This window comes from Pollachius pollachius (assembly GCF_949987615.1).
Source record: "Pollachius pollachius genome assembly, chromosome: 3".
NCBI classification, from domain to species: domain Eukaryota; kingdom Metazoa; phylum Chordata; class Actinopteri; order Gadiformes; family Gadidae; genus Pollachius; species Pollachius pollachius.
Genome location: NC_136936.1, coordinates 32051759 through 32079627, shown reverse-complemented (window position 1 = coordinate 32079627; position 27869 = coordinate 32051759). Strand labels below are relative to the sequence as shown.

The 27869-nt window shown below is 46.9% G+C and overlaps 2 protein-coding genes across 2 annotated transcripts in view; both read right to left on the bottom strand.

The window, feature by feature from the left end:
- umps (uridine monophosphate synthetase) overlaps window positions 1-6562 on the bottom strand; it is a 7332-nt gene extending 770 nt beyond the window's left edge. Inside the window, exons 1-10 of the mRNA XM_079733538.1 lie at window positions 6349-6562; window positions 5230-5383; window positions 3871-3995; window positions 2908-3095; window positions 2439-2536; window positions 1924-2084; window positions 1114-1231; window positions 790-965; window positions 495-609; window positions 1-70 (exon numbers count right to left, since the gene is read on the bottom strand). The exon at window positions 1-70 is cut by the window's left edge and continues 770 nt beyond it. Coding sequence (XP_079589664.1) covers window positions 1-70; window positions 495-609; window positions 790-965; window positions 1114-1231; window positions 1924-2084; window positions 2439-2536; window positions 2908-3095; window positions 3871-3995; window positions 5230-5383; window positions 6349-6498 — 1355 coding nt within the window. The 5' untranslated portion in view covers window positions 6499-6562. The remainder of the gene's footprint in view (window positions 71-494; window positions 610-789; window positions 966-1113; window positions 1232-1923; window positions 2085-2438; window positions 2537-2907; window positions 3096-3870; window positions 3996-5229; window positions 5384-6348) is intronic.
- Window positions 6563-9788: 3226 nt separating this feature from the next.
- fn1a (fibronectin 1a) overlaps window positions 9789-27869 on the bottom strand; it is a 41872-nt gene continuing 23791 nt past the window's right edge. Inside the window, exons 20-49 of the mRNA XM_079732050.1 lie at window positions 27447-27710; window positions 26801-26895; window positions 26003-26171; window positions 25677-25763; window positions 25194-25385; window positions 24002-24274; window positions 23198-23312; window positions 22766-22848; window positions 22391-22480; window positions 21738-22004; window positions 21028-21144; window positions 20538-20711; window positions 20103-20258; window positions 19727-19840; window positions 18995-19273; window positions 18313-18524; window positions 17113-17200; window positions 16602-16784; window positions 16335-16424; window positions 15863-16054; window positions 15273-15362; window positions 14596-14902; window positions 14012-14231; window positions 13554-13724; window positions 13232-13370; window positions 12815-12982; window positions 12071-12196; window positions 11867-11973; window positions 11592-11702; window positions 9789-11234 (exon numbers count right to left, since the gene is read on the bottom strand). Of these exons, the coding sequence (XP_079588176.1) occupies window positions 11166-11234; window positions 11592-11702; window positions 11867-11973; window positions 12071-12196; window positions 12815-12982; window positions 13232-13370; window positions 13554-13724; window positions 14012-14231; window positions 14596-14902; window positions 15273-15362; window positions 15863-16054; window positions 16335-16424; window positions 16602-16784; window positions 17113-17200; window positions 18313-18524; window positions 18995-19273; window positions 19727-19840; window positions 20103-20258; window positions 20538-20711; window positions 21028-21144; window positions 21738-22004; window positions 22391-22480; window positions 22766-22848; window positions 23198-23312; window positions 24002-24274; window positions 25194-25385; window positions 25677-25763; window positions 26003-26171; window positions 26801-26895; window positions 27447-27710 (4748 nt within the window). The 3' untranslated portion in view covers window positions 9789-11165. The remainder of the gene's footprint in view (window positions 11235-11591; window positions 11703-11866; window positions 11974-12070; window positions 12197-12814; window positions 12983-13231; window positions 13371-13553; window positions 13725-14011; window positions 14232-14595; window positions 14903-15272; window positions 15363-15862; window positions 16055-16334; window positions 16425-16601; window positions 16785-17112; window positions 17201-18312; window positions 18525-18994; window positions 19274-19726; window positions 19841-20102; window positions 20259-20537; window positions 20712-21027; window positions 21145-21737; window positions 22005-22390; window positions 22481-22765; window positions 22849-23197; window positions 23313-24001; window positions 24275-25193; window positions 25386-25676; window positions 25764-26002; window positions 26172-26800; window positions 26896-27446; window positions 27711-27869) is intronic.

Here is a 27869-nt window from a genome sequence, read left to right as displayed (position 1 = left end):
ATGATGACATCAGAGGCCTTGGTAGCGATGACCTCCTCGGGGGAGGTGTACTGCTGTCCCAGACCGTCACCTGGGGGGGAGAGAGATTAACAGATACCAGAAACAGCACAGTTTTCCATAGAGGGCTTACAATGGTTTATAGTGCAACAGTGCCACCCTGTGTCAAGAAGTGATGTCACGGTGCCGAAACCAACCATCACACAATACCCATGAATTTACACCATTCTCAAGAGCAGGTGATTAGCACTATGATGTATTTTTAAAGAGCCAGTAAGCCCACTGTTTCAGAAGGAATTCAAACACTTAAAATAGTGTTTAGGCGAGAGTTTTAGGAAGGAGGGGGGCATGTTATCCCCATGGTTTCAGCCAATAGCATCTTTGATACTTTTTTAGTACCGCTGTTGTGTGACTGATATGAGCGTTACAATCAGCAATGTCGTAGATTAAGTCTACATCCCACCGTTTCCTTAAACTACATTTTATAGGACACTAACCCCCAGCCTGCATCTGCACCCCGGGGGTCATGTGGATGAACTGAGGCTTCTGGGTAATCCTGGAGCCGCAGATGAAGCCCAGCACAAAGTCAGACTGCTCCTCCGCCATCTTTAGCTGGGAGGGGAGAAGGACGACACAAGCAAATATCAAGGCTCAAACATCCGCAAGCCTTACGTGATAGATCAATGTAGTAATCTAGTTCTGATTGAGTCGTTTCCCTTGTTAAGCACCTTGTACAGCTTGTGTTTCCTGCTTAGGACTGTATGATTAAAGTCTTGCTATGAGCTCCCTTACCACAGACTGAGTATACTCCCCAGTTGCCAGCGAGCCCTGGGAGCTCATCTGGGCTATGAGCAGGCAGGCGCGGCCCAGGGCCTGGCCCGCGGCCCTCAGGCCCTGGGCCACCCCGGGGCCCGGCACCGCATGGGCGTTCACCAGGTGGGCCCAGGACGAGATCCGGTACACGCCCCCTGGTGGCCAGCAGCAGAGATGGCGCGTGGTCAGGCAGCGGCAGACCACACATGGAAACACACCATTGAAATGTAGTCTTTGATATCTGGGGGATCGCAACCACAGCAACAGCATTGCTCTCTCTCTCCACGTCCGCGTGATGCGTACCTTCATACTGGTGCTTCACCGTGCTCCCGATGTCGGCAAACTTGCGATCCTCAAAGATGAGGAAGTTGTGTTTGTCAGCCAGGTCCTTCAGGGCGTTGCAGAAGGCTGGGGTGAAGTCCTGGGGAGAGACAAAGACAACGGTGACCTGATATAGACACAATATGTATGGAGAGAACCCATACATGGGGGGAAAGGTGACCTGATATAGACCATACGATGACCATGAAAGTCAACAGAATAGCAAGTACTTCCTAATCAAATTTCAATACATGCCGCGAAAGTGCAAACATTGAAACAAGCACATCATTGAAAGCACAAATAGTACAAGAGTAAAATGTATACATTTTTTAAAACAGGGAGAACAGATCTTCCCCTAGCACTAGAATATTGAATTGTGTACGAATCATGTACCTTCCAATATTTAGCCGAAGATTTGACCCCACGGGATTCGGGAATCTCACTGCTCAACTACTAGACTGAGGTGGAACCGGTCGGCTAACTGACAGACACCCCCGAAGACCCCTCTACTAACCTAACCCCTCTACTAACCTAACCCCTCTACTAACCTAACCCCTCTACTAACCTATCCCCTCACCACCCTAACCCTTCTACCACCCTTAACCCCAGACCCCTCTACTAACCCATCCCCTCTACCACCCTAACCACTCTACCACCCTAACCACTCTACCACCCTAACCACTCTACCACCCTAACCCTTCTACCACCCTTAACCCCAGACCCCTCTACCACCATAACTCCCAGACCCTTCTAATACCCTCACCCCCAGAGCCCTCTACCACCCATGCCGACCTCCAGGATGTCCACGTGGGTCTTCAGCAGGCAGATCTTGGGGCCGAGGGTGTCGGCCAGCACCAGGAGCTCCGTGCAGGATGTCACGTCAGCGGCCACACAGAGGTTTGACTTCTTCTCCTCCATGATCTGCAGCAGCTTCGACCCCAGAGGATGGATGTCTGTGATGCACAAGGGGATGGGAAAGAATAACACGTATTTCAGTATGCAAGCAGTGTAGTCATTTAAAGGTCAAACATTCAGTACTGTTGCAAAGAATGTTTATAGTATATTAGTAGTGCTTGTATTTTGGCATCTCAGACACCAAGTGCTGGTATTGAAATGAAGGATAGGGAACAGCACTGATCAAATGTGTAACAAACCCAAATCCTAGAGCAGTTCACAGTTTGAAGTGCACTGACTATGATCATTGACGTTCCCAACATATCATTCAACGTTAGCGTTGTCCTATCTCAGCCTCCACCTAGACAGAAATCTGTAAATGTCTGTATATAAATACAGACATGGTACTGTACCTGATAGTTTGGCCCTGGCGCCATAACTCAGCACCTGCTCTTGTTCTTTGCATATCTTCTTGGCCAGGGGGGAGAGGTTCCCGTTCCCTGCCTTTGGTCTGGGGAGAGGCACAACACAGTGGGGGACTCACTCAATATACCACCTTTATAAAACGTGTGAAAAAGTGCTTCACACAGTACAATAAACACATTCAAATCAACAGTACTGTTGCTCTGAGTTCATGAGGGCAAACTCCATAGAATGATGAGGACGAGGACAACGATGAGGACAATGCTGACCGCTACCACTTGAACACTTTACTTATTTAACATACGTAACATATTTTATTTATACTTCTCTTTGTTATCTTTATCTTGTATTGTTGCTATGTGGCTGTGGAGGAACCAAGCCCAATAATTTTACCCTTGTGTACAATAAGTAATAAAAGTAACTGATGCTGACCGCGTCCCGACGTGCTGAGCTGTGTACCTGAAGGTGTTGTTGTCCAGGATGAAGTCGCGGACGCTCTGCGCCGTCGCCGGGCTGATGCGCCCGGCCGCCAGCAGCACGCTGAGCAGCTGGAACATGGAGATCACGGGGTGGAGCTTGATGCCCTGGGAGCTCAGCATGGCCACGCCGCCCTGCTCGCGGTCCATCAGCACGATGGCGTCCGTCACCTGGAAGAGGGAGACAGAAGCTCTGGTTATATGGCACCCAGCAAGACACCAGGCCAATTGAAGGAGCATCACATAGGCAGGAACACATTTCTCAAAGGACAATATGGAGAAATGTTAATTATAAGTATAAGAAGGCTGATTCATTAATATGCCAGTGCAGACACGCATTTAACAAAACTAAAAACAAGGAAAGTTTTGATCCATGATTTAAGAGTGTTTGGTGTTGAGGCAGACATCAGATATTCTGGAAGTTTGCTTCAGATATGCGGTGCATGAGTAAAAGTGGCGTTGCATTTGGTTGGCTGAACCTCTGGGATAAGCATATTTGTTGAACTAGGATTGAATACGATATACGTCACAAGTTACATCATTGCCTTTAACTTGTTCAGGGCTTGTAAGCCTCTTCTTGGCCATGCTGGAACCACACGTTTATGATGACATTTGCGGATTAAAGCTAGGATAGGCAATTTGAAGGAACCAGCCAGAGTAAACGAGATTTTGAAAGTATCCAGCTGAAAAAACTCCTCAACCCTTCAAGTCCCTTCAGTGCAAGGGCAGAATGTTGAATAAATAAATGGAGTAGCTTTAAGGGGCAGGATAATCTAGCAGTGGTTAGGATGTCTTATTCTGAAAAGGTTGTGGGTTCGATCCCCAGTGTGTGCAGCCTAACCGGGGGTCGTACATGCAGAGCGCCCCACCGGCCCCTTAAGGACAGCCACGGAACTCAGGTCCATGGGGAGGGGGTGAACAGAAGACTGTGTCTCTGTCTGGGTACCTTCAGCCCTTCTTTGTAGAGCACCTCGGCCGTCTCTAGGATGCTAGTTCCCGTGGTGACCGTGTCTTCGATGATCAGACACGTGTCTCCCTGCCGGGTCACACCCTCCACCATCCGCTTGGTTCCTGCATCGAGAGCCAATCAGGACGCCGGTCACTTTAAGTACTTCACGAGAGCCAATCAAGACGCCCGCCATTTTAAGTACTTCACAAGAGACAATAAAGACGCCGGTCACTAAGTACTTCACGAGAGCCAACCAGGACGCCGGTCACTTTAAGTACAGTCATGTTAAATGTTATTCTGAAATTATAATGTCCAATTTGGTCGATGTATTTTACCCAAACTATTTTACAATTCTGCAAGTGCATATACAATCGTATCATGGGTGTCAACTGCAGCAATCAAACCCTGAATCCCTATCGCAGTGTGGATGCCACGCTCTACCAGTTCATGGTGAGGCACTCAGGACCATAGTATAGACAGGTTTCCAAGCAGATAGGGTTAGGGGCTCAACCAGTGGACATAAAGCATAGACAACAGATAGACGACCGTCAGGAGGGCAAGGATCTGATCTGGCGTTAACTTTGCTAATTCCAAAACCAAGGGATGGGTACATTCCCTAAAGATAAGGCATGTATGGATGTAATACAGATTGGTCTTCAAAATAGCGTTGTAATATTATGTTTATGCATGTAGATTTCCTTCCGTAGATACTCAAGGCTTTTCCATCAGATACGTGTTGCCTGAACCCCATTCGTGAGAATTAATTTTTCTGAAATCACTGTAGAAGGATTTTTCCATGTTATGTGATGTCCCCTGCCAAATACCATACCCTCCCATTAGGATTGTTATCGTCAAGTTAAAGATTTAGTGATAATTTTAACGATGATTAAAAAAGTTTAAAAGATTAAGCTATAACTTAAATTGAAAGCCACTTGCAGGTCCGTTAATGTACAAGTGAACGAAAGCCAAGTTTATAAATCATAAGCTTTTGAGTCAATTAAGTAAAGAAAGCCTCCTAACTTTTCTTAGAATTATAAGAGGGCCAATTCTCATGTATTTATGCAGTCAAATTATAGTCTTTGAGTCAATGATATTAGGACACTACAAACAAACATTTTCTACGTTTATATTAATATGCAAAAAAAAGACAACAAAATACTAAATTAAATTATCAGGCTGAATCAGACATAATGCAGTAAATGGATGTTGATACATTGGTAACACTGCTGTAGTCGCTGACACTAGTTTATGAACAACAGGGTTAATGTCCCCTGGCGGCGCCCCAGAACACCATGTTGTTGACAGGAAACCCTTCTATAGCGCAACATGAACACATGCACTTCCATCGCTACGCACCGTAATCCTTGGCCTCCTTGCGTCTGATGAGCATGGGGAGCTCGTTAATGGAGCAGATGATGGTGGCCAGGGGGAGGGCCGTGTAGGGCACGCCGCACACTGAGTCGAACTTCAGCTGCTCGGCCTGAGCGCGCTGGTAGATGAGGCTCGACAACTGCCGAAGACAAACACAGGCAAAGGTTGGTGTTGGGCTGTACTTTCTTTTACTGCCTCTTAATTTTACTGCATATTTTCTGTCTCTCTTTGCACTCCGGAGTTGGGGGTTTGGAAATAAATGTGCACTGAAAGCCAAGGCAGTTCAGTCAGAGGAATTTTCTATCAAAACAAAACACAGTTGAGGCTCAACTGGTGTTTGAGCCTATAAGCTCCCACTTCAGGTTTAACAATGGCATCAAACTCACAATGTCTGCAGTGAGATAATACTGACCACAGCGGTTTCCATAAAGACTTCCGTTTTGCAAAGCCAGACCTTTAACATGTCATGCGCAGAATTATACATATTAAGGTTATCATGGGACATGCCCATGCCAGGGGTCAGGCCCAACGGTTTGGATGTCATGTGCACCATAGTGGTCATTTTATCGATAAAGGTACTTTTATTGCATGTAATTTGGCAAAGACTTGTAGTGCAGACCAGCTGTTGTGGGGTGGGTTTGTCTCGTGGCCATACGGACTTCAGAGGGGGTTTCAGTCCATCTGTGAATAGCACCTTCTAAACGAGCAGGTACGCCTGCAGCCAGAGGGGGCGCCAATTCCCCACACAATGATATGATAGTTCATAGAAAACCGCTTCGCGCGCAGATTTCTTTTTTTTTTAGGTGCTCGTGGCGCCCCCCACGTCTCATGAAAAAATGCCGCCCCGGGCAACTGCCCGGTTCGCCCGTGCCCAGAACCCCCCCTGGCCTGAAGCTCAAATAGGCTTTAGTCTAACGTTATACAACTTGTTGGGAGTTATATTGACTCTGGGTGGTAAGCTGCGCTAATATGAAAAAGTCGGCATCAACTTTTCCTGATACCCAGTGAGCTCCAGGTTCGAATATTCACATGATTATCAAATAACACAATTAGATACCATTGGACCACGTGCAGGACAGGGCGGTCTGCAGGACACGTGTTTACCTGGTTCATGAGGCTCGGGTAGGACACCAGCACTCTGAGGTCGATATAGATCGGGGTCATCATGCCACTCTTCAGCTTGTATTCACCGAATTTAACCGCGTTCACATCGTGAAGTTTCAGGATTAAACTATCGATACAGGTGTTTTCCATCTCTGCAGGCTAGTCTGATAAACGTCTCTCTGGTGAGGACTACAGACCACACTCTCACGCTGCTCTCCACTTCCGCGTTGCCAATGCGTAATGCGCAAAGGATCATGGATCCGACGGCCCCCACTCTGCTTAACCCCGACTCTGCCGTCTGGTTCTAGTTCAGCATGCACCCCGACCCTGCTGTCTCTGGTTCTGCGTGCATCCCGACCCTGCTGGATCTGGTTTTAGTTCCTTATGCACCCCGACCCTGCTGTATATGGTTCTAGTTCTGCATGCACCCCGACCCTGCTGTCTCTGGTTCTAGTTCTGCATGCACCCCGACCCTGCTGTCTCTGGTTCTGCATGAACCCGACCCTGCTGTCTCTGGTTTTGCATGCACCCGACCCTGCTGTCTCTGGTAATGGTTGTACATACAGACAGTACATTGAACGTACACGTTGCAGACCTGACAGTCTGCAGACTGGGCGTATGTTTCCCCGATTCCCTTTTCTTTGCTGGTACTATATAAAATGCGTATCGACATGTGAAAGTCTCTTATTTATATATTTAGGCATTCACAGACTGTGTATCTGTGGATACCTATTGTTATTGTCAGGATCTCATTAATTATAATCCGGATTGTTAACGCTCATATCTCCGCGATAGACGCTATAACTCGCATTCTAGGTTAAAACGATTGGGCACGGCCGCCCATGGATTACAATTTCGGAAACTTGGTGTACTAGCATCGATTCGGGACCCATAATGTCCGTCAGGATAGATTGTGCTGTATGCAGAGTTTACCGCCGGCCACTAGGGGATAATATTTGATTAAAGACCGCTGACCGGCTCAGTTATGCGTCGGCGTCTGGCGTCCGAGGACACACACCATTATGGTGTGTTCCTGACATGGACCTATTGTTCCCGAATCCTCGGACGCCATCCTTCTGAGTTGCACTTTTTACACGATTTTGTGATTGTGTCGTAAAATTGGCTAGTCGTTGTTGTTGTTGTTGTTGTTAGCTACATTAGCCTCTTAAGCAAACCAGCCCCAAAAAACAAACAACGCAACTTTACATTGTATTGCAAGCACAGCAAGACCGTGCAATGCATACATTGGTGACCGGTATAAAGTAGCAATGTAATCAAGTGTGTAAGAGCATGTAAAATCTACATTAAAATGACCAACGTGGTACAAATACAAAGAAAATAAATCTCTTCACGGGTGCAGCCATTTTTGCTGAGAGCGTGATGGTGTGTTCCTGAATCCTCGGACGCCAGGCTTCGGAGTCGGAAGTCGGGAAATCTCCCAGCTTTCTTGCGGCATTTCTCGGAGGCACGCCCCCTTATTGTCTTCATATCTCGGAATAGTGAGAGTAGACCGAGAGCAGTGATGACGCTCTCAACAAAATGGCTGCGCCCGTGAAGAGATTTATTTTATTTGTACCACGTTGGTCATTTTAATGTTGATTTTAAATGCTCTTACACATTTGATTGCATTGCTACTTTATTCTGTCACCAATTTTTGCATTGCACGGTCTTGCTGTGCGTGCAATACAACGTAAAGTTGTGTTGTTTGTTATCAAGCTGGTTTGCTAAAGAGGCTAATGTAGCTAACAATGAACAACGACTAGCCATACTAAAGTGTCATTATTTGACACTTTAGTATGGTTAAACATGACTATAAATCATAACAACGTTAACAGGTCATAAAAGTCGAAAAAGCATAATAGGTGCTCTTTAATCAGCATTTATTGAATTTGAAACCCATTCCTTGCATTCTCAAACAGGCAAGTCCATAGATCACGCACATCTACACTGTTTGTCATATGAATATGGTTCTGAAGAAAGTTTTTTTTTTTTAGTTTTCACGAAATATTCACTGTAAAGTGAAGAAATGGACTCCTCTATTTCAGATGACTTATTATGAGCACCTATTATGCTTTATCAACTTGTATGACCTATAAACGTTGTTATAATGATTTATAGTCATGTTTAACCATACTAAAGTGTCAAATAATGACGTACATGCATTTAGACGTATTCCCTGCTGACCGTCTGGGCTGGCTGTGCAGAGGCTAAACACTATAGGGACGCCGGTCGCGATTCACTTGTTCAAATTTCCGGGATTTATCTACGTAGAACAATCCAGATTTTCCATGTATGGTAATGCTGCAACATGCTCTTCCGGAAGGTAACCAATCACAATGGAGTGGGGTTGGCAGGAGAGGGGTGAGGGGGCGGAGAAGGACGAAGCTGAGTGTTTTTTGTGCTGTGATTCGTGTCAGGTTGCTCTATAGGAGTCATTAATAAGAAATGAAGACCAGAAAAGTAGTATAATAGGAGATCTTTAACGAACATTATCCTGTGTGTGTGTGTGTGTGTGCGTGTGTGTGTGTGTGTGTGTGTGTGTGTGTGTGTGTGTGTGTGTGCGCGCGCGCGCGTGTGTGTGTGTTTTACAAAGACCCTGCCTATAGTTGTGTGTAGGAGTAATGAGTAGCCTAGGTGCGTGGGTGACTGAATACCTCTTGGACTGCTTGCAGTCGCAACATTTCAGGTTTTATTTTACTTCTTTATGCAAACGTTACTGACATACTGTACGTACAGGATACATATGATATTGTGGCAAGCAGCACGGGAATGACGAGACGGGAGCCCAGGATAAGCAGTTTGTAACTCTTGTGCTCTTACTTTTATATTATTTTATTATTTTGCTTTTATTTATTTAAAGATTTAGGGTTGAGCAAATAGGAAAGAAAGGCGAGACATTTAACTGGTCCTTCCCTGAGCAGCCCAATATAATATTTCAAAAGTTGGAGCTTTAAGTCGCCCTTCAATTAGAGCTCTGTACGGAGCCTGAGATGAGAGCAGCACAATCTGACTAAACCAATCAGCAGATCGTAACGATGCCATAAAGGCATTAATCACATGGCATCAATACTCTGCCTAGAAGTTTGTGTTCTGAGGATTCTTTATGATTAATCATCCACATTTTCTTGCAAATTTCTAGTCTTGTAACCAGAAATGGATTCACAAGTTATTGGAAAGACCAAAATATATTGAGTATAGAAAGTTCAAGTGAATGAGAACGCTTAACTTTCTTCTTTGGGTTGTTAAAGTTGAGGCATTTGAAGTGAAAATGCAAACTGCAGGGCGCCATCCCTTTAAGTTGCATTTTCTACAATTACCTGCTATGGCTTGAGCAAAATCCAACTCTTATAATTTTAATTGATGTTATATCAATATAATCAAAATTTTCTCTGACTTCCTAGATTAGTCCACCTCTTCCTGATTTGCCGTAAACAAAACAGTTGGATTTTTGTCAGTTTATTAAAAATCAGTCCACAGTAGTTCAGACTTTGGCACCAACAATATAAAAACATGTAAATAAAAGTGTAAACCCTAAAAATAGCATTCAAACAAAATGCTTGGATAAAAGGGATAAATAAAATAAATCTGAAAAATACACTTAACCACAAAAAAGACCATGAAAGATTACTAAGACCATGTCTTAGTAATACAAATACACATATGCAGAAATCCATTGTCTTTCAAAAAGAGGTTCCAGTGGCGGTTTGTTCAACTGCCTAGGGCCCACTAAAGCCAACTGCCGCTTTTATGATTAATTTGACTTGAAAGAATGCGACTAGAACTCCCAATCCCCATAATGTGTAATCCTAATGGTTTTCTAGAGCTCACTTTTTACAGGGTATTTTTTTTTTAATCTGTTTGCCTTAATACAATAGTCCTGAAACTATCTGGGTGGATAGTTACCAATTACAAAGGTTCACTTCTTGGTCTAAGCCAACCTTTCAGAATATTTAGATGTATAGATATATCTAGATATATTTACACACAAACAATTTTCAATTCGTTATATGGCCTTCATAGTGTTTTTTTGGGGGAAGGCTTGAGTTGGATTCTTACAATTTCAGTGTTTATCTTTGTAGAAACAATATAGAACTAGGAAACAACACCAAACTCCATGACAACTTTAGGACTTTCCACTAGTCTGGTTTTCTCTGATATTTGTGGACGGTGTTGCTGAAATGCCTTCAAGGGTGGACATAAACAGAATATCAATATCAAAGCTTTGAAGGGATATTGTAGAGCCTGTGGCCAGTTTGAACATCGGTTCAAATGGTTGCATAAATTGGAAAGGGTGAAATGTCTGGAATAAAGCAAGACTTTTAACAGGGCACAAATAAGGACACCATCCAACTAGTTTCAGCACCTGGTGTGTGGCAGTGGGGTCTAGTGTGTCCTTGAAAGCGAGTGTATGTTTCCGTGTGTCTGCTACTACAGGTAGGTCTGAAGACAAACTCTTTCCTTAACAAAGCAGCAACAATATAAACAGAAAGGGCCTAGTTTCAAAACCGTTTACAAACACAAACCTTATACCGTGTCCATCTAGGCCCGAACTCCATTCCACGGTCAGAATCACTTTGTGTTACTACAACATACATGAACATTAACGTGACATAACATTACAATAGTGGGTGGGTCTCTACGAAGGCACAGCGGTGGTTTGGAACAACAATAAAGCACTAGGACGGAGTCATGGACGATACAAGGCCTGTTTTAAGGCACACGAGTGTTGAAACTGTCTCTGTCTCTCCCTCTCTCCCTCCCCCTCTCTCTTTCTTTCTCTTGCTCAGGCGAGAATGCGGTTCTCCTCCTCTGCTCCTCTACTCCAGCGGATTGTGGGCGTCGGCCAGCAGCTCGGGTCTCAGGCACTCGATGGGACACTGGATGTTCTGAGGAGGGAGAGATGAGATCAGGAGAATATCCTCATGTACTGACAACATAAGGATGTCAGAGTACTGCAATCCTTACATCAGTATTCTGACATAAGGATGTGGTGTCGGACAGCAGAACAAACATTTTATAAAACAAATAATTCACAATAATTCCTGACAACACAAAATAAATCCTCCTGATCACAGCATTATAATATTAACAAATTAACATATTTTACGCATATCTCACTTAAGTGCCCAACAAAGTTAACCTGCAGAACTAACCAACATAAGTCACAGAAATAAGTATCTAAGGGAACATGAATATTTAACCAACACTAGATGACATAACCAACCAGGTGGGCGAGCACTGACCAGTTTGCGGAGGGCGTTCTCCCGGTAGCGGTCGAAGGCGTTGGGGGCCGGCAGCAGGACGTCCACGTCCGTCTGGACCCCCGGGGTCTTACAGTTACCACAGCGCCAGCCCTGCACACACACACACACACACACATTTTTGTTTAGGAAATTCAAAAGAAGGGTATTATACATATAAATATACGTTGTACACAGAACTTTAGCGTAGCTACAGTCAGATTAGCTACAATGTATTGTTTGAAGGAACTCCGGGGCAAAGAGGGTGAGAGGATTACCTGCTGTCCTCCGTAGCAGGTGCAGGTGCAGATGGCTCCCTCGTACTCCTTCTGCCACTGGTTCCCCACCTTGTACATCTTCCCATTGTCGTAACACGTAGAGTCATCTGCAAAGCAAGCACCACACAGGGGTTTTACCTCTATCACTCAATCAGTCTGTGTGTGTGTGTGTGTGTGTGTGTGTGTGTGTGTGTCTTTACTCACGCGGTTCACATTTGAACTCTCCCTTGCCGTTGCCCAGGCAGGTGCAGCTCATCATGTGGCCGTTCTCTGCGTGGCGGTCCCACTTCTCCCCGATGTGGTAGTTGTTTCCGTTGTCATGACACCACTCTGAAGGGAGGGACGGATGGAAGAGGAGTGGGGGAGGGACGGACGGATTATCAAAAAGGTATGTGATGATTGAGGAAGCATCAAAAGCCTCATCCCTGCTGTGAGGAGCAGCCTATTTATTAAACCTCGTGGGCCTAGAGGTTTGCAGTGACTCATACCAAAAAAAACTTTGGTCCCAGGTTATTTGGTATTGTCGGGTTATGAAGTAATAATACAAATAACCCAGATCAAAGCTCTGTCTGCAACAGGTTTATTTTAACTGCATGGCGGACAAAGGCTATCATGGACAGACCATTGTTTTGAAAGGTATAAAGATTCTGAGCATGTTATACGTTTAATTAAATGTAAGGTCGGCCCATGCTAGCTATCGTGTTACTGTACTGCAACTCATAGAATCTCACATTGTGGGATCTATGGTGATGTACTTCAGCAAAGGAATTGAGTGCTACAGTGATGAATGAAAACAAATACTTTTGTTCTTCACTATCAGGCATATACTTTGTTGTATATTATCAATATCACTTTTTTCTATTAAATCCCTTCAGTAGAACCATATACAATAGGTTGTACTATGGCGTTTGCAAAGCATGCTGGGTCAGGGGTTAATAAGCCACTCACTGGATGAATCACACCTAAAGTGTCCGCTGCCCAGGCCCAGGCAGCGACACCAGAGCTTGAAGCCTGTCTCAGACATGCGCTCCCACTCAGAGCCCACCTCGTGGTAGGTGTGTGTGTGTGTGTCGTAGCAAACGTCTCGGTTGACATCGATGGGGAGGTCACCTGGTACTATTGGAGGAAAAAATAAAAGGATGAGGTTAAAATGGCGGTTTGAGATTATTTTGTAGTTGTCGACTGATCTTTTCCTTCCTTGGCAAAGAGATAATGATAGCACCATGAGAACCAACAACTTCAGCCTCATCAATGAGAAAATATGTTACAGCAACAGTGTATAAAACAAAATATCAATCTACACCAGTGGTTGCACACCACTTCTTTATACTGAAGTAGAACAACAAACTTAATGGAGTACTGTACCAGTGTTGCCCACGGTTACGACTTCTTCCAGAACCTTTTCTTTTGCCCCGCCCCTCATTGCCTCGACAACTACATTATAGGATGCTCCAGATGTCAATCCAATCAAGGTGGCGCTGCTGGAGGTACCAGGGAGACTCATCTTCAAAAGGGAGACAGAAGATTTGATTTACTGTGTATAATATGATAATAATAATAATAATAATGATATGTGTGTGTGGATGTAAGTTGGGTGTGTGTTTGTGTATGGTGTGTGCTTGGGTGCATCAGTGTGTAGGAGTGTGCATGAGTGCGTGCATCTGTGTGTGCGTGTGTGTGTGTGTACCTGGAAGGTCCTCTCCTCAAGGTTAGTGATGGGGTTGCAGGACACCAGGTACTCTGAGCTCTGAGGAATGGGCTGCCAGTTGATGGTGGTGATGGTCTGAGCTTCCTGGGGCAACTCTGTCTCATTGTCAGGGAAACCAAAGGCCAGGCCTGGCAACGGTCCATCGTTCACCTGAAGGAACAGAATAGAAGGAAGAGAATTAATGCGAGCTTGGTCGAATGCTTTTTTACTTTTTACTTTTTAGTAACTTGGCAAACACACACAGAGTGACTAGGTGATTTTTTTTTGGGCATCATGCTGAAGGATGCCTACAGAGAGTGCCAGCACTGGAATCTGAAACCACCACTATACCATTCCTGACCACTATTTTTAAGATGATCTTGAAAAACGTAACTATAGCCTCACATTCGGAAGCAGAGCAGATGGTACGGGCTGGATAAAGGTCACTGGTCCCTCACCTTGACCAGGGGCACGCGGTTCCCGTCAGGCCCTGGGACGGGGATGTAGATAAGGGGGTTCCTGACAGTGGGGCGCTGGCCCCCCTGGGGCCGGGCGTTGTGGGCGTAGAAGCCGTTGTGGGGCCCCAGGTTCTGGTACTCCGTGTAGATGTGCTGGCCCTGCTGGCCCGGCCCAAGCTCACCATCCGGCCCCGAGAAATGGACATGGTTGGTGTTGAACCTGATGGGACAGGAGAATTATTACTCAGCATCAGATAATGAGTTATGTGCTATAATAACTCATTAGAGGGCAGTGGAGGGAGAGGTATTAATGTTGGTTATGAAAAAAATATGTTCAGAAAGGTTAGAAGTAATAGCCTGTCATGCTGTTAGTATTCATTAAGTAGTTAACCAGTACAAATAATAAAAAGTAAACAGTCACAAAGTCTAGCTATAGCAATACTAACCCAAAAGGGCATTGAATTTAGTGAACAATAAGATGAATTAGTACTAATAATAAGCAGCCTAGTAATAATCCAGAATGACGTTAAACCTAGTGAACAGTAAGATTAGTTAGCAGTAGATCTAGTTCTCCCGGGTCTTACGTCTTGTCTGTCTCTGGGACGTCCAGGATGTCCGGTCTGGGTCTGTGGGACCCGGGCTGGGGCAGCTCTGGGATCAGCAGCAGGTCCGGTCTAGGTCTGTGGGACCCGGGCTGGGGCAGGTCTGGGATCAGCAGCAGGTCCGGTCTAGGTCTGTGGGACCCGGGCTGGGGCAGCTCTGGGATCAGCTGCTCCGGTCTGGGTCTGTGGGACCCGGGCTGGGGCAGCTCTGGGATCAGCTTCTCCGGTCTGGGTCTGTGGGACCCGGGCTGGGGCAGCTCTGGGATCAGAAGCAGGTCCGGGCTGGGCTCTGACCAGAGAGGAGACCACAGCAGATGAGTGACCGTTAGAAGAGCAACGATTATGGATTTGATCTAGCATGCCATTGTCAAATATTCCTACTTGCACATTTGCAGAAGGTGGCCAATAGGTGGCGGCATTGTTTTACCAAGAGCAGGATTATTTTTTTGGGGACGAACTTGTTGTTTTCCTAGAACGAAAGTAGCCTGCAATGTGCAATTCTTTTTTGCTTGAGCAAACTGGAAGAGCTGACCTACATTTCGATTTTGTTATTAAAAGCTCCAGTTACAGCTGAGCCTGATCCTGTGCAGAACTAGGGTGTGTGAGCTGGGGGGGGTTCGTACGGAGCCTGGTGTGTTTGGGGGGGGGGGGGTACTCACGGGTTTTGGCCTTGCCTACGAGCGGCATGCTCCTCAGATTGTTCTGCAGGGCGACGATCCGGATGACGTACACCGTTGCTGGCTTCAGACCTTCAGCACACCAAAGACATTCCAGTCAAATATATACTTCTAGATGTAGAAGCATGTTGAATACACATATTGTGGCAACCCGGAGCCAGCCCAGGTCCCCTGGAAGCAGTCTACCCCCAGATGGCGCTATTGAGGGCATTGGAGCCGGGGCCAATTAAGGAGATGCAGAGCACTTGAGGAACAGGTGGAGAACCAGGGCTTAAATAGCCTGCTTCTCCACTTATTCGGGGCTCTCTCAGCCATGTGGCTCGGGCAAGGAGAGACCGGGATACAACCGTCGATTCCTCCCAGGTCTCCGTTCTTTTGTGTTTTTTCAGCGAGAGACTTTGTTTGACTTTGGAATAGAACGTGCCTTTTTGGTTTCTCCCCACAAAAATGTGTCCTGTTTGGGAGGAGGTGGTTCGCTCACCTTGCCGGGTTGCCACAATATGTACAGTGAGTGACGTTAACATGGTGTGCTCTGGTGTTGGACCGTATGGCGCCCCTGGCTACACCCTCACCGCTGATGAAGGCGTAGGTCTGGCCGGGGTGGGGCCGCGGGGTGTTCTCTTGGGGCTCTCCGCCCACCACCTCGTGGGTGACGTAGTAGCCGGTGATGTCGGGGCTCCGGGAGGGCTCCCAGGTGAAGGAGAAGCTGCTGGAGGTCAAGGAGGTGAACTGGATGTTGGTTGGGGGGAGGACCGCTGGCATGGCTGAGGGAGAGAGAGAGAGATTACTACTTTTACTTCAAAATATATATAGAAGAAAATGTGCGATGGTTAATAATTGTTAATAAATAATAAAGTTAATAAAGACGTTACCACCCATTTATAATAAAGCATCAGTTACAATAAGGGGTGTTAAGGTACTGAAAAAAACACACCCTCATACTGTTTGTATGAGGGTGTTTTGAGTGTTTCTCAGGTCAAACATCTGTTTAGTAGAGAGGGAGAAAGAGAAAGAGAGAGAGGGAGAGAGAGAGGGTCGTGGTACCTGTAGTGGCGGTGAGAGTGAAGGGGGTGCTGCGTCCGCTGCCACTCAGAGTGAACATGTTGATCTTATACTCAGTGCCGGGCTGCATGCCTGGTCAACACAACACGTATACACACAGGTCAGGGGACGGCTTCTCCCAGAAGAACGCTCCTAGCACCACCTGGAGGCTTTTTTCTTTGGTCTCAATGCCTGGTTTGGTCAAATAATATTGTTTTTCATATTTGAGAAAGTCGCTTGATGAATGTTGTCAGGACGCTCCCAGCCCACCTGTGATGGTGTACGAGCGCAGGTTGGAGTCGATGTTCCTCTGGATGGTGGTGTTGCCAGGAGAGGAAACGGGCGTGGCCTCCACCATGAAGCCAGAGATGGGGTCTGTCTTGGAACGCCAGCTCAGCGTAATACTGGAGTCCCGGACGTCTAAGAGGCGTACGCGGCGCGGGGGGGTGATGTCTGGAGAGAGGGAGGCAGGGAGTATCAACACACAGAGTCACCTCCCACCCTCCCCATCTGGGTCATTAGAGTAGCATTTCATCCTGACTATCACACTGTTCCAACCGTGCTGATATGGAAGCAACATGGACAGAGAGGGTCATAAACTAAAACACCTTGGAAGTGACATTTTTATTTAGACAATGACTTGTTATTTCTATAACTGTATAATCTGGAGCAGAATCTCTTTCCACCTATCTGTACATGATGGTATACGCCTGCCTGTTGTTTGGCTAACAACGGTCTCTCTATGTATGTTGACGATGGCTTGGGGGATCCAGAGACTTACTGTCCATGGTGGTGACCTCAGCCCGGGCGGGGCTGCTCTTGGCAGAGTCCTTCAGGGCATACAGTTCCACCACATAGGTCGTGGCAAGCTGGGAGGGAAAGAGACATTGTCAGATTGTTCATCTTCATTGAAAGGCTGTTTTATTGTTAAGTGGATTTGTTGCCAATCTCTGCATGTTGTAGATGACTATAGGCTTAGAGTCAGAAGAAAACATACACAAAATATGATCAATAAAATCTGAGAAAGAAGGAAAGAGCAGAGCTAGAAAGAAATAGAACGTTATAACGTTAGATTGTTCAAGGCGGGGTATCCCTCCAACACTGTGTGTGTATGTGTGTGCGCATGTGTGCATGCATGTTCGTGTGTCTGTAGAATTGGGCAATCAAAAGACAGACTGGAGCCCTAGTCTAGCAGAGCAAAAGCATTTGTCTGAGAACTATTCCAGATACAAATACCGATCCCTTGACTAAGGGCAGAGGGGAAAGCAAGTCTGGGCATGAATATATATATAAATGTCTGAGTGTGTGTCTGTGTGTATGTGCACGTGTGTGTCTCCATTTGCAGACCAGTGTTTAGCACTTTACTTGTCCTATTTCACAATCGTTCGTTTTAATACTACAGGATTCATTATTGCTTTGCCCGTTCGCCAAACATAACATCACTAAATGGCTGTAGCACACATTGGTAGCAAACCAATCCATTGCATCATACGATGGCAGCAAAGTATGGAAACAATCAATAGGAATTATCGTCAATTATACAAAAGCCTTTTACACCAGAGAATATAACCCGATGTTATGATATAGTGAAGTGCAAAATATTACTACAAAATAGGATTTGTTTATAATAATAAATGAAGTGATGACATTTTCTGAAGTCACTTTCAAAATCAGAATCAGCTTTGTCCACACCACCACTAGCATTAGCACAACATAACACCGACACCATCACCCCACCATCACTGGGGCTTTTTCCCTGGGCTTTGCCACCAAACCCTACCTTCACTATTCCCGCATCTGAGCGCCTTTAGTTTTGCGGACATGTATACCATACGCAAAATAACTAACTGTATTTCTGGTGTATGTTGTTTCTTTAATAGTATTGCTGTTCTATATATCCATTCCGATTTTCTGTTCTGAGCAGTACAGTTGTGTCCAGTACTCGGAGCACATGGGCCCCCTGCTGAGAGGTGTCCCTCACCATGAGTCCCGGGACCACGGCCTGGGTGGTGTCGGGGGCCAGGTTCAGCACCACGTTGGGGCCACTCTTCCCCTTGGGCTGGACCAGGACGCGGTAGCCGGACAGGCCGGGCAGCCCCGTCAGCTGGTTGGTCTGCAGCGGCGCCGCCCAGCTCATCCGGAAGGAGGTGGGGCTGACCCCGGAGAACAGGATGTTGGTGGGGCCCGGGACGCCTGGGGGGGCGAGATGGTGGAGGAGATGCATGCTATTCAATGTTAAACCCCAGATAAGTGTCCCCAGGTGTTCCTTTGGTAGGGTGGGTGAGCCTGCCTTCTGCAGACTTATGAACCATGTGAGGAATAAGAGGTTCACTATTTGGTATGGCAATGGAGATCAAAGCCAAACCAATTACTGATCAGTTTGAAAGAAAGAAAGTGTTGTGACAAACTCATACTGCACAGTTGTTGTGATGTGCAGAATGTTATACACTTGGTCTCATGTGCAGGATGTCTTGCACTTGGTTATGTGAAATTTGTGTACCAGTTCTTTTAAATCCTCTGAAGTGTTTTTTACCAATTTATGCCGCTTTTCTTTTTTTAAATTTTTTTTGAAGAAAATTGATGCTGAACTCAATAACCCCACCCTAAAGGACAGACCCCAACGGTTACGTATGGACGGATCGTGTCAGTGGGACGGTACCCACCCTCCGTGGTGGTGACCTGCGTGCCCACCAGCGGCGTGCTGGCCTTGTTGTCATGCAGGGCGATGACCTTCACGGTGTATTCACTCCCGGGTTGCAGGCCCTGGATTAGCGCCGAGTCGGCCACCCCGGTGGGCGCGGGCAGCAGCTCGCGCTCGCCCTCCTCCGGGCTGTAGTACAGCACGCGGTACGAGGTGACCACGCCCTCGGGGGCGTCCCAGCTGATACGAAGAGAGCTGGAGGCCACGTCCGAGAAGGCCAGGTCCTTTGGGCTATCCACATCTACACACACACACACACGAGAGAAATGTAAATGACAGTCTCAGCAGTAGCTGCTCTACCATCTTCGTCTCCTCCTGAGCTCGGTTTCAAAAGTTTACATTTAAACGACATTCGCATTGATTCAAACTTTTCATACTTTTAGCGAAAGCGACGTACAGACCAGACTTCTAATCAATCCACCGCTGAAAAGCACGACCCAGTTTCTGGGACAGTGCAGAGCAGACAGGGAATAGAACACAAGGCTAGAGGGTTCTTCTTTTCAGAGGTAGAAACCACTCCTCTTTAGAGGACTTAACGAGCAGTGGACCCTGTGAACACTTTTAAAGTACACACTCTTACGTGGCAGGCTTTTATTCATCAGTGTGTGTAACGGTATGTGTTTCTTATTCCTGTATCTGTGTCGTATTTTCTGGATTCCTTAACCGATGTTTGTACTGAAGGTGAGCCACTGACTTGTCATGGCGGACTCCACAACAGGGGTGCTCTCTCCGTCCTGGCCAAGGGCGAACACGCTGAGGACGTACTCCTGGGTGGGCATCATCCCGGAGAAGGTGATCTCTGTCTGGTCTAAGGACACACACACACACACACACACAGAGCTTAAAATGACGGAGTGAAAAAAAGACAGTAAATGCGTGTGTACAACTAATAATCCTCAGTTATAGTGTGTGACAATAATTTTATTCATGTAAGAATTGCTTAAATATAAATGCCTTGTCTTGATATCTTTGTTGTGGTGGTATCAATATAAAAAGGAAATACACTAGAGAAACACGCACACGCACACACACGCACACACACACACACACACACACACACACACACGTACCTGGAGCCACCACCTCGGAGAAGATGGGTCCAAGGCCGCTCTTGGGGGTCCCGGTGACCCTGTAGCCCATGATGGGGCCCTGGGCCGGGCTCCACCGCACTGTGATGCTGCTGTCCTTCACATCCATCACCTCCATCACAGACGGGGAGTCCACATCTGGAGGAACCCCAGAACGGAGGCAAGACAGAGGAGCGCGGAGAGAGGGCAGCAGAGAGGTCCTCAGATACAATGCATGATGTGATGTAATGTGATGTGATGTGTTGGTGGATTTGGTATTCTTCAAGTGCATCCACAACTGACAGTAAAAACCTGGATACATATGTGTACTGTGTGTGTGTGTGTGTGTTCATGACTGTGTGCGTCTGTTTGAGTTCGGTGTGTGTTCATGACTGTGTGTGTGTGCATGTGTGCATGCTCGGTCCTAGAGGAACCTACAGTTGCCATCGGTGCGGTGCGTGATGTAGATGGGGGTGCTGGAGGCGGGGCTGTCCCCCCGTGCGGTCACAGCGTACACGGTGATGGTGTAGTCGGTGGCCGGCTTCAGGTTGGTCACCTGGGCCGTGGACTGGGTCCCCGGCACCGTGAACTCTTTGATGTTACCTCGCCCACCTGCAGAGGGGAGGGGAGGGACAGACACAGAGAGTGAGTCACCCGACACCAGAGATCATAGGGAAGAAGCCATGAAGATGGACAACACATTAACAATATCATTATTATATTACTTTTGATGTATTTGTCCTAGCTTTTTACTCTTATTCAACTTTTTAATTTTTTTCATTACTATTTCTGTCCTGTACTTAAGGAAACATCTTATCTCTCTTACCTTTTCCCATCAAGAGTTGCTGATTGACTATTGGCTAATGAGAATCATGAAAAGCTAAAGGAAAAGCTGTATCATAAGCAGTGGGCTAGCCCGCTAGCTTACCGGTCTCTCCGTGGGTGATCCGGTAGTAGCGCACCGTGACGGCCGGGGCGTCCCAGCGGAGGGTGATACTGGTGGGGGTCGTCTCCACCACATTCAGGTCTGTGGGTGCGTCAGAGACTGGAGAGAGAGAGATGAAAAGTGGTAGGCAGAATGAGAAAAAGACAGATAAAGAGGGAAAATGATGTGGGGAGCATCAACTAATTCAACAATTTACTCAAGCTCTGTATGCATTGAAGATCCCATATCATGCTTTTTTAGGATTAATCAGTGCATTTTGGGATGCTACCAGAATAGGGTTACATTTATGTTAGAAATACCCCTTATTATTCTCACACTGTCGCTTTAAGACCCCCCGCCCCATTAGCCCACTCTGTTGCGATTGGTCAAACGCTTTGCGCGTGCGTCAGCAAATTCCCCCCCGCCCCCCCCCCGGGAAAAGTAGCCAGGAGGCGCAACTTATGCACCTCAGCACCGCCCAGTGCACAGTCGGACGTCACACTGTAACAAAGTAAAGTTTGAGCGCAAACAAGCTGTTTCTCATTGAGGGGTGTTCTCGGTCGGAACGAAAACTCCCCCTTGCTCGAGCTTAAAACACATGTATACACGTAAAACATGTATAAATACGTCATATAGCTAAAGGGAAAAGTCAAAAAAGCATGATATCACCCCTTTATAGAAGAGGAAGGAAGCCGACACAATAAGAGACGTACTGGTCTTCTGCCGGCCGGAGAGCGGGGGGCTCTCCTTGCGGCCGCTGACGGCGTAGATGTGGACCAGGTACTCGGTCTCGGGGTGCAGGCCGGTCAGAGTGAAGTGGGTCCTGGAGGGGGGTAGGCGCTCCTCCTTGGCCCGCCCGCCGCTGGCCATCTGGTAGCGGATGCGGTAGCCGCTGATGGGCCCACGCGGCGCCACCCAGTGGACGGCGAAGGAGTTGGTCAGGATGTCAGAGAACTCCAGGCCTGAGGGGGCGTCCATGGCTGGGGGCGGAGGGAGGGACTTCATCTTAGAAGAAGGGTCTAACATGGAACCCTGGATGGTGTCATGGTCGTACTCTCCTGTTCATGGAGCCTCTGGGCAGTCTTACTATGTCCCTCCATTTGCCACGAGTACGGCAATTCATATTTGATGTCTCTGTGTGTGTACATTCATGTATAATATTCATATTGGGGCTGTTTGTGAGCGGTGGATACCCTGGTGTGTTGGGGGATGGCTATGGATGCTCTCTGTAGGAGTCCTGCTTTGAATTGCCATCTGAGAATGCCATAGGTGTCATGAAGTTATTCGTTTAAATGTTCAAATCTCAACCCAGCGGAGTGCATGTCCTACCTTCGAGGCCCAGGTTGGGCCTCTTGCAGGAACTCACCTGTTTTCTGAGTGGCCGTGGCTGGGGAGCTCTCTCTCTGGTCGTACACACACACCACGCTCACCAGGTACTCTGTGTCAGGCACCAAGTCTGAGAGCAGAGAGAGGTCATTCATATCATTCACTTTGTGCTTCGGTTTAAAAGTGTTAGGCATTCAAATACAAAGAATGAGTGAGTGAGTGAGTGAGTGAGTGAGTGAGTGAGTGAGTGAGTGAGTGAGTGAGTGAGTGAGTGAGTGAGTGAGTGAGTGAGTGAGTGAGTGAGTGAGTGGGTGAGTGAGTGAGTGAGTGAGTGAGTGAGTGAGTGAGTGATCAACTAATGATCCACAAATGATCAAGAGTGAGTGAGTGTGTGTGCTACATCTATCCAACGTACTCTCTAGGACTGTGCGTTTTGACGAGCCTCCAACGGTGACTTCTTTGGATTCATCAGCAAAAGACATAACCACGGGACGATACCTGACAGCAAGCAACACACAGGTCAGAGAGGCAGTAGAATAAACTAGATCAGAACCAACCACACAAACAAGCACAGCTTGTCAGACAGTCAGTAGAATAAATAATCAGAACCACCCACAGACACAAGCCCATCCAAACCAAACACAAGCACAGCTTGTCCGACAGAGAGTGGTTTATACTTTGTCAGAACCGCCTGCCCTGGTAACAATTTAGATTTATACAAAAATGAGTAAGAATTACAAGGGTAGGATAAACGTAAGTTTGACCAAAAAGTAGGAATACTGCAAGAAAAATAAAGAACAAAACGTGGTTTTATAAACAAAAAAAAAAAAAAAAAGAAGTGGGGTACCTGATGATGTACATGTTGATGTCCGCGGCGTTGGGGACCTGAGGGCTGTCCCAGGTGACCTCCAGGGAGTCCGGACCCACCTCCCCGAAGCCAAGACCAGTAGGGGCTGGCACCACTGCGAGAGAGAGAGAGAGAGACATCGAGAGGGAGACATGGAGAGAAAAACAGGGAGAGAGAGAGAAGCGAGAGAGAAAGTTACACCACCATTGCTTACTTTTATTAATAAAAAGGTGTTTCTCTTTGTGTGTGTGTAAAGTCTGTGTCTGCTGTTTAACAGCACCTTAAAAGTGAGAGAACACAAAGGTTTTACATCAGGGGGCAAAATGAGTCCCACCTTGATGGAAACTCCAAACCAACACCATATGTTACACACCCACCCACTTAAGAAAATACACACACACACTGACACCCACTTAAGAAAATACACACACAAACTGACAAAAAGAAAGGTGCAAAACACACACACACACACACACACACACACACACACAGCACAGCACAGCATGCATTTTAATTACAGAGTTTATGTTCTTTGAAGAGTTCTGCAGTCGTTTAAGACACTCCGTTTGAGATGTTCCATGACAGGTTATACAGAGTAAAAGCCCTCTGCTGACATCAATCTCTTTGTAGCCAGATTGGCATGCCTTGATTCCAAGGTCCTTCTTAGCCATTCAATCCTTAAGCAGGCTGGAAATTAATGGACTTTTGCTGATCCTGTGTTGTTTTTTAATGCATGTTGTTTAATATGTTCTGTGAGGCCATGGTGACGAGGCTCTCTCTATCTCCTCACGTGTTGCTCCTCACCAGTCTGCTGTGTGATGGTGATGGGCTTGCTCACGCCGCTCTCCGTCACCGTGGTGACACTGATGTCGTAGCCGATGCCGGGCTCCAGGCCGTGCACGGTGTAGTAGCCCGATGACGGCAGCACAAAGTCCTCGAAGACGGGCACGCTCTCGCCCGCCGCCGTCACCGTGATGCGGTAACCCGTGACGACGGTGGAGTTGAAGGGCATCCAGCGCAGGCCGATGGTGGTGTCCGTCACGTTCTCATAGCTCAGGTCTGTCAGCTGAGGGACCTCTGTGGGGAGGAAGATAGAAGGGAAGGAGAAGAGGAGGAGGGAGAGGACGAAAAGAGAGGAAGTAAAGAGAGGAGGATGAGGGAGAAGAGAGGGGGAGGAGAGGGAGAGGAAGAGGGAGAAGAGAGGGAGGAAAGAGACAGAGAGGAGGAGGAGGAAGAGGAGAGGAAGGAAAGGAGTGATGGGAGCTCCAAGAGGGAGTGATAGCAGACAGACAAACATAACAACAATACACAGAAAGACACAAAACCACACAAACACACACAGACACAGAAACATACAGATACAAGCCATGGTTAAGTCAAGTATGGGAAACTGGAAAAGTGACCAGCTTTCATACCTAAAAAGCGACATTTATTGCAGTGATTTTTCTTAAATCACATCAATATAAGAGGTGATGTTATAATGCTGTCTCTGGTTTCATGATAGATAAATGAGACATTATGTGGTGAGGTTTCTATAGTGAGTACACCATTATAGGCACCACACTTAATTGGGATTTTATGTCATTTTATCATGGGATACCAGGCTAGGGAGTCGCAAAATATTTAGGTTGATATTTTGTGATAGATGCATGTTAGGGCAGTGATATTACCAGACTAATATCACTGGTCGATGAATATTAGGGTAAGTCGGGTTAATAGTCTTATTACAGAATAGATAATTTGGAAAGACTGTGGGGAGTCTTACCTTTCTTTTGTGAACCACTAGGAAAGCAGAACCAACCAAAAGTAACAAAGCTTTGCCAAAGTTTTTAAAGTCTAGGTTCCTGTCTGATATCTAGTAACCCATAAAACAAATTCATTCCATCCAAAGGGGAAATTAAACCTTTGTAATATCTGAAAACATTATAATAATTAGTGAGAGCTTCTTAAGTTCGGGATAAACAGAGAGCCTCTGATTGGATGAGGGGCCACGCACCAGGGGTGATAATGGTGGTCAGGGGGGTGCTCTCGGCATCATCCTTCACTGTCACCACGCTGATGTTGTACGACACGCCCGGGATCAGGTTGTCCAGCGTGCACGAGTTCTCCCCCGCCTCCACAAACTCCTCCATGCTGTTCCCTTGCATGCCAGTGGTCGGTGTGCACGTCACTCGGTATCCAGTGATGTCTGAGGAGCGGAAGGTAGAAGAGAGAAAGGGACAGAGTGTGTGTGTGTGTGTGTGTGTGTGTGTGTGTGTGTGTGTGTGTGTGTGTGTGTGTGATTATAGGATTAAAAATAAAAGAAAGACGGTCCACTGTTTAATGAAAGGGGATTTCATTGATTGTATTAATAGTTCATCAACAGGAAACAGGTGATGAATAGGCTTCAAGTATCTATTAGAACAGGAAAACATTCATAGGGGAAAACATGATACATGTCGATGCAGTTCATGTTGTGAAAACAATCTGGTCAACCTACCGGGTGTGTTGGTTCCATCCCACTCTACGAGGACCCCACCCGTCTCCGGGTTCATCTTCAGGGTCAGGTCGGTGGGAGGGGAGAGAGCTGCAGGAGGAAGATGAGTAGCAGGAGGAAGAGGAAGAGATGGAGGAGGAAGAGGAGGAGGAGGTGGAGGAGGTGAAAAAGGGATGATGAAGTGAAGCCGCACAAAAAGACAAAGATGTGAAAAAGGAAGAACAGAAAAGATAAAAAGTTGTTACATTATACATATATATTTTTTAATACTGTACTCCACATTGCCCATTAGGGGGGTCAGGGTTGGCCCTGCTAGTTTAGGGTCTTACGTGTGACCACGCGCTTGGTGACGGTGGTGCCGTGCTCGCGGCCGTTGACCACGGGCTTGATGTCGTAGGTGTACTCCATCCCCGGGGTCAGCCCCTTGATGAAGATACTGCCGGAGTCAGAGGTCACGTCCCGGGGGGCCTCCCCGCCCTGGCTGGGGCGCACCGTGAGCTACTCACACACACACACACACACACACACACACACACACACACACACACACACACACACACACACACACACACACACACACACACACACACACACACACACACACACAAATAAGCAAAGGCATTAGAAGAATGATCAAGATACAACTTGAATATTAGTAGATCGAGTAGAATCCTGAAGAGAAAGACAGAGGAGTCAGATATAGAGAGAGAAGAGAGGAAGAAAGAGCAGACTCATAGGAAAGGTCAAAGGTCAATGTTTTCCCAGGACAGACGTGAAAACATTCTCATCTCCAGTGGGATATTTTCTGGCAAATCCCATTATTCCTGTGGTCACCAGTTCCTGTTTACTGATTCCCCAGGGCCCCTAAGTACACCACACGCAACTGAATAAACACCCGATAACACAGATGCAGCCTGAGATCCTGGATCCTGAAGCCCTTAGCAGAATGACTTAAAAGGATTAAGGAGACGATTCTGCAACGTGCTAATCCCGTTTTACCGATCACAGCCTTGATTAGGGTAGCAGAATCAGTGTATTTGAAGTGCCCTAAATCCATTTATTCATGGGAAAATGTGACTCCGACATCACACAGTGTCAGTTCTTCCTCTGCAGAGGGCTGGACGTACCTTGTAGCCCACGTGGGGGACAGGAGACCAGCTGATGATGATGGAAGTGCTAGTGACCTCTGTGCTGAAGTGGGGTGCACTGCCCATGGCGGACTCTGGAGGAACACAGGAAGGTCAGATGCACTGTACTCAGGAACGATGTCCCCAGTCATTGGTCATAATACACGTCTCTACTCCCACAAAGTGTCTGCCCTAGCCCTGGAGGAAGGGGCTATGTCTCATGTTTACGACGAACAAGACACTTTTATCCACAGAGACCAACAGAGTTTTAGATACAGGTCGTTAAAGCTAGGGTAGGCAATTTATTTCAGCAGCTATTTTTGCCCAATTTGTTGACATTGTCTTTACATTCCAACAGCCATCAGTAAATCAAAATGTAATGCTCCGTCAATGTTTTCTTTTTTCAGATTGGACATGCTGTTGCAGGCTCGTGCCGTATTGACCCCAATACAAGACCAACCTGACCTGACTGTCGTCCTTCCTACCAGCCCCATCTACTTCAATGACTGGATTAGACTGTACTAGCATCATCATCATCTTCATCATCATCATCATCATCCATATGACGGCCATCCATATAAAGCACCATCCTCATCATTACTATAAGGCGTATGATGATCCCGTGTGGTGCGTGTGTGCCGCCCACCCGTGGTGAAGTGGGCCGTGTGGCCCTCGCTGAGCGCGCTGTCCTGCTCAGCGTGCAGCGTGACCGTGTAGCCCGTCTCGGGCCGCAGGTTGAGCAGCGTGTACTGGGTGAGGCGGGCCGGCAGCCGCAGCTGCTTGGGGGCGGAGCCGTCCCCGGCCAGCACCAGGCGGTAGCCGTCGATGCGGGCCAGGGGCGCAAACCACGCCACGATGACGCTGGCGTCCGTCACGTTCAGGAAGTGGACCTGTGACGGAGCGTCGGGCTCTGAGGAAGGGGGGGTCACAGAGGTTGGAGGTCACAGGGTGTGTGTGTCAGTGTGTCGGTGTGTATGTATGTATGTATGTATGTATGTATGTATGTATGTATGTATGTTTTAGTGTATGTGTGCATGTATGTATGTATGTATGTATGTATGTATGTTTT